This window comes from Octopus bimaculoides, chromosome 15 (genome assembly GCF_001194135.2).
Source record: "Octopus bimaculoides isolate UCB-OBI-ISO-001 chromosome 15, ASM119413v2, whole genome shotgun sequence".
NCBI lineage: Eukaryota > Metazoa > Mollusca > Cephalopoda > Octopoda > Octopodidae > Octopus > Octopus bimaculoides.
The window spans coordinates 13,514,112-13,520,563 of NC_068995.1; the positions used below are offsets into that span (position 1 = coordinate 13,514,112).

The 6,452-nt window shown below is 34.3% G+C and overlaps 1 protein-coding gene across 1 annotated transcript in view; it reads left to right on the forward strand.

Moving 5' to 3' along the window:
* Positions 1 to 6,452, forward strand: part of LOC106874663 (anoctamin-4-like) — a 93,542-nt gene that overhangs the window by 30,245 nt on the left and 56,845 nt on the right. Inside the window, 3 exon segments of the mRNA XM_052973180.1 lie at positions 1,265 to 1,417; positions 1,901 to 1,996; positions 3,336 to 3,377. Of these exon segments, the coding sequence (XP_052829140.1) occupies positions 1,265 to 1,417; positions 1,901 to 1,996; positions 3,336 to 3,377 (291 nt within the window).

The window sequence follows — 6,452 nt, forward strand, 5'->3', positions numbered from 1 at the left end:
GTGAGGTGGCACCGATACAGTCGTCGATATACCGACCGTATAGTTCGGGAGTGGGACCAGTGAAACTGGAGAATATTTGGGCCTCAACATAACCAACGAAGAGGTTCGCGTAGTTGGGGCCCATTCTCGTCCCCATGGCCACTCCCGAGAATTGCTGGTAGATATCTCCCGCGAACGAGAAGCAGTTGAGAGATAGGACAAGTTCGGCCAGACGAATGAGTGTGGAGGTGTCGGGTTGTGTGTCTGTCTGTATATCCCCCCTCACCATCTCTTTACAACTGATGCTGGTGTGTTTATGTCCCCATAACTTAACAGTTTGGCAAAAGAGACCAGTAGAATAAGTACCAGGCTTACAAAGAATAAGTCTTAGGGTCCACTTCTTCAATTAAAACCCTTAAGGCAGTGCTCCAGCATCGCTGCACTCAAATGACTGGAACAAGTAAAACAATAAAAGAACTAACTCTCCATTTTTCAAAGAAGAATGGAATGGAAAATCCATTACTTGAGAAACAGGATCAACAACAGGAAGAGCATCCAGCTGTAAATCCATACCTCAATTATAATTATTTGTATGCCAGTGTGGAAGAATGTATGTGAAATGAAAACTCAAATGAATTTATTACCTCCGCCTTAGCGAAGGTGGAGGTATTGTTTTCAGTCATAAGAACCGCTGGATGGATTTGGATGAAACTTTCAGGGATTGGCACAAACTGATTAGATTTTGGCATCGATCTGGTTTTGGACAAGGATTCTGGATTATTTTCCCTGTTTTTTTGCTTAACCCTTTTGTTCACAACCCGGCTGAAACTGGCTCTGGCTCTGTAGTACAAATGTCTTGTTTTCATAAGTTTTGAATTAAAATCTTCCACCAAACCTTAGTCACAATTTATGTTCCTAACACTAGCTTAATGATAATTAAGTTATTTTACTAAATTCTTTGTTATATTTAATATTAGTTGAAAGAAACACGGAGCATCTCGAAATAAATACGGTAACGAAAGAGTTAATTTTTGAGAGCAGTCAGGTTAATTTTTAGCATTCTCGTTTGTGAGAGCAGTCGAGTTTATTTCAGATATTCTCACTTTAAAAATCATCTCTAGCTAATCGTTGAGACAACGTTGGTGTTGCCTTGTCGGAGGTTTGCACTGAGTGCTCTTGTTAATATTTATTTTTCCTTTATGCTTCAAAGTGATTCTGATAACCATTTCCTGAAAATCCATTCCTGCATTCAAAGTTTTTATATTTTGTCTCTTTTGTTATTTAGGGAAGAAAATTGTATTTTGAAGATGGAAGGCGAAGGATCGATTATATCATTGCATGGAATAAACACAGTAAGAAGATGACAGAATCACAGAACGCTCGCTCGACTTTTCACGATAACTTGAAGAAAGAGTTCCTAGAACTTGAAGTTGATACCGTAAGTTATGTCTTGTTAAACATTACTCACACTATCACCACCATCACCACCACTACCAACACCAACACCACTATCACCATCATCATCATCACTACCACTATCACCAAGTCACCAACACTGTCACCACCACCACCACTTTCACTATCACCATCACCACCACTCTCACCAATACTGCCACTCATCACCACCACCACTCTCAGTACCATTATCACCATCCCCACTGCTCTCACCATCACCACCGCTCTCACCATCACCACCGCTCTCACCATCAGACGAATTTGAACTCAGAATGTAAGGACAGACAAAATATTCTGAGTTCAAATTCTGCCAAGGTCAATTTTACCTTTCATCCTTTCAGGGTTGATAAAAAAAATAAGTACCAGTTGAACTCTGGGGTTGATGTAATATAATAATTATAATAACAAAAATTCATCTAAGACATTTAGACGTTTAATTTAAATCCTGTTTTTCTTATTGTTTCAGAGTGATGCCGAAATCCATTTTATGAAAGTCCATGCACCATTCAAAGTCTTATGTCGTTATGCAGAACTACTTAAATTGAAAGTTCCAATGAAAGAAGTAAATATAATAATTTTATTGTCAATATTTTTAATGTTACAAGGCGGCGAGCTGGCAGAAGCTTTAGCACAGTGGACGAAATGCTTGGCAGTATTTTGTCTGTCTTTATGTTCTGAGTTCAAATTCCACTGAGATCAGCTTTGCCTTTCATTGTTTTGGGGTCGATAAATTAAGTCCCAGTTGCATACTGGGGTTGGTTTTGCTCATGGCAGCATCCTTGTAAGCTGTTTGAAGCATGACAACTGTTTCAGTCGCTGTTTTCCCCAGCAGAAAACAGAATCTCACGGAAGCATGATGTTTCTTTGTTTCAGCTATTATAAAAAAATCAAAGAACAAGGGAAAAGCACTGCAAAACAAAGACACACCACATGGCAGTACAACTTCACTCAATGACACTGGTCAGCAAACTGATGCCTGTGGGTTGCATCAAGTAGCTTCTAGCAGTGGAAGCCCGAACTACAATGAGTTTGTCCCATAGAGAATGTTTCTGGCTACTTTTGGGTATCCCCTTGTATATATATGTGTATATATATATTATGTCTTTTTCACCTGCTAGTATTGAGTGATTGAGTGGATGATCCTATATTTGCACACCTTCTCAGCATACACCTGGCTGTTCTCTGCACACTTTCTGCTTGTTAAATTTCATTCATAAACCTTTGGTCAACACAAGGCTATGGTAAAAGTCATTTCCTCAAGATGCTATTGTCCAGTTGGATAGAACTTAGAACCACATAATTAAAAAAACAGACTTCTTAATCAAATAGCCATGCCTCTGCCCATATATATATATTCTATATTCTTTTATTTGTTTCAGTCATTTGGCTGCGACCGTGCTGGAGCACCGCCTTTAGTCGAGCAAATCGACCCCAGGTCTTATTCTTTGTAAGCCTAGTACTTATTCTATTGGTCTCTTTTGCTGAACTGCTAAGTTACAGGGATATAAACACACCAGCATCGGTTGTCAAGCAAAGTTGTTGGGGACAAACACAGACACACACAAGCATATATATATGTTTATATGCAACGGGCTTCTTTCAGCTTCCGTCTACCAAATCCACTCACAAGGCTTTGGTTGGCCCGAGGCTGTAGTAGAAGATACTTGCCCAAGGTGCTACACAGTGGGACTGAACCAGAACCATGTTGTTGGTAAGCAAGCTACTTACCACACAGCCATTTTTGCACCTATATATATATATATATATATATATATATATAAATGTTTTCCTTATTTTTTAAACATGTTTTTTACATATCTTATATATTTATAGTCATTAATCAATGAAATGTATTTCAAATGTTATTTATTAAATTATTTCTGTTTCTTTTTAATTTTTAGACTCCTGAACTGTTACATTTTGCTAAACAGTATGATGAGCAGGTAATAACTGCATATTCTATCTCTTCCTTATTTTGTACCTGTTATTTGATAAAGTTAAAAAAAAACCATCTTGCTTATTGTAAAAACTTGTTAGACATCTAGCATTGGTGTGTGTGTGTGTATGTGTGTATATATATATATGTATGTATAAGGAAAATGAGACAAGGTAGAAAATGCTAAAATAACTTTATCATGAAAAACATTTTAGTACCAGTTTCATTCTTTGTGACTTTTTCAGCTTAGAGTAAAGCATGAAAAACAATTAAATTGTGGAAAAATTAAATGAAATGTTTTTTTTAAAATATTTTTTACATAAAAGTAAAAAAGAAAGAGAGACAGACAGAAAAAAGGAAAATGTTCCTTGCGTTTGAAAACTATGGAAATATTTTAAAAGACATTTCATTTAATTTTTCCACAATTTAATTGTTTTCATGCTTTACTCTAAGTTGAAAAAGTCGCAAAGACTGAAACCGGTTCTAAAATGTTCTTCATGATAAAATTATTTTAGCATTTTCTACCTTGTCTCATTTTCCTTTTACATATCAACTCGTGTGTTCCTTTTCAACCTTCTACATATATATGTGTGTGTGTGTGTATGTGTGAAGGTGTGTGGCTTAATGGTTAGGCTGTTGCACTCACAATCTCTAGATTTTTGGGTTCGATTCCCCAATTGGTTGGCATATTGTGTTTTTGAGCAAAGCACTTCATTCCACATTGCTCCAGTCCCCCTTAGATTGGGGGAGATTGTTGGCCTGCTGACCTAGCCAGTAGGGTGGCATCATTTGAAGGCTAAAACAGTACAAAAGCTCATTGTGGCTAGTGATGTGTAACAACAGCTGATAACCTGGTTGATCATGTGAGCTATATATATATATTTAAATAGATGTTTTAATTTGGATATGTATATATGTATACATATATTATTTTTAATGTGGAACTCGATGTAGATGATACTATAAAAAATAGCATATAAATATTGGTTTAAAGAATGAGTTCCTCCATTAAAAACAACTTATTTCACATTTCTTGAAGTTTTTAAATTCTTATATCATAAATAATTTTTGCTGTTAAGAATAAAACCTCTAAAATAGATGAACAAATTTGAAGGATTTCTTTGGTCATGTGGTAAAACATCTGTCATGTCTGCCAATGATATGAATTCATATATTCATGTCCCATTGACAGCTTTCAACTTTTTTTTTTTCCATTGGAAGAGCTTTTTAACTCAATATTTAAAAATTGCTGTTTATAGCTTTATCTACTTTGAGTTTCACCATTGAAAACAATTTATTTCATGCTGCTTGAAGTTTCTAAATTCTTATGTTGTAAATAACAAATATATTTTATCAACTGCACATTTTCGATGTATGTGTTTTGTTTGTTTGCCAGTGCAATAAGGGAGTCATTCTTTGGGGTTTTTTTTTATCATAGTGAACCAGGAAACAAACAAAACATATACACTGAATATGTGTGGTTAATAATCTTTTGCAACATGAGTGCTGCTTTTAATTCAATTTGCTATTGAAATATATACACATATATTTATTATTATTATTATAGAAGAGAGTAAAAAGAAAGAAAATAGAAAGCCTCTCACAATGCAGAAAGTTTTATAAAACCTTTATACTTCAAGCGCAAGGCTCATCTTCAAAAGAAAATTGGTCTGGGAAATATCTAGTTATGCAGGTTCCGTTAACTGGAAATTTCTCAGACTGTTTTTCTTCTGAAGATGGGCTTTTACGCTTGAAATTAAAAAGGGTTTTATGAAACTTAAAACTCTCCGCGTTGTTAGAAACCTTCTAATCTCTCTCTTTTTACCCTCTTTGATATTACAATATTTCAAGCAAAATACAATGCCCATATTATTATTATAATTTTTTTATATCAGCATGGGTTAGACTATTGAAGCAGCAATGTACCTCAGAATGGTACCATATATATATATATATATGTATATAAGGATATAATTGTAAGCAAGCAGAAGAAAAGGAAGTTCTCAATACTGAGAGTAGAGTGGTATAATTGATTGGAAGCCTGAAACTTCACATATGGTTACCATAGCTTTCTTGTTGCTGATCTAAAGATGATTATGCAAAAAAATAGAGCATGAAATTTGGTATACAGTGTGCATACAGTAAAAAGGTTTGAACACTGATTGGTGGATATCGAATGAGAAAGTGATGTTATTGGTTAATAATGTAACCATTGTTTCAAAAACACAGAAGGGAATCTAATACTTAATGAGATAAAAATAAGAATAAACTGTACAATCAATATTGCAAGCATAAGACTATATATGTGTGTGTGTGTATATCTGTATGTTAGTTGAAAAATATATGTATGTTGTCAACTGTATGTGTTAATAAGAAAAGAGTAGTAGTATAACAGAAGAAACTCAAATCAAGTGCCCTTAAAAGTGGAAATTTTTTAAAAAATGATATTCCAATTTCTGTAAATTAACTGATTTAATCAACTATTTAGAAGTACATTACTGCTTCAATCAGCCATTTGGCTGTCCATAATTATAAAGAACTTCAAAGAATGCCTGCAGTAATCTAACATTTCTGAACATTCGTTTAATATGTTGTCATCTTTAAATGGTATCACTAATTTTTGTGCTTAAACAAAGCTTGCAACAGAAAATATATATGTGTACGTATGGAATGGCATGACTAAGCATCAACCATTAAACTTGAAAGAAAAATTAGATAAATGAGAGGAGAAAAGAAGGAAGAAAGCAGAATAGCATTGCTCGTTTATTTGTTCATCTGTGTCTAAGAAGACTTATTCTAGTTGAGAAGTGTTTGTCACAGATTGTACACTGATGTTTGCTTATACCAGGATTGTTATGGTGTAGATTGTGAGCTTCTCTTTTGGTCTCCACTATAGACATTTGTAAAGATTCAAAAGCCATTGTCCATATGTATAAATATATATACGTGAATGTGTATGTGTGTATAAATTTAAAGATACAGACATGGGAAATATGTGTGTGTGTTTGTATGTATGTATTATGCGTTTTGCTCCATTTATTATTATTCTTCATATATATATATATATATATGTATACATATA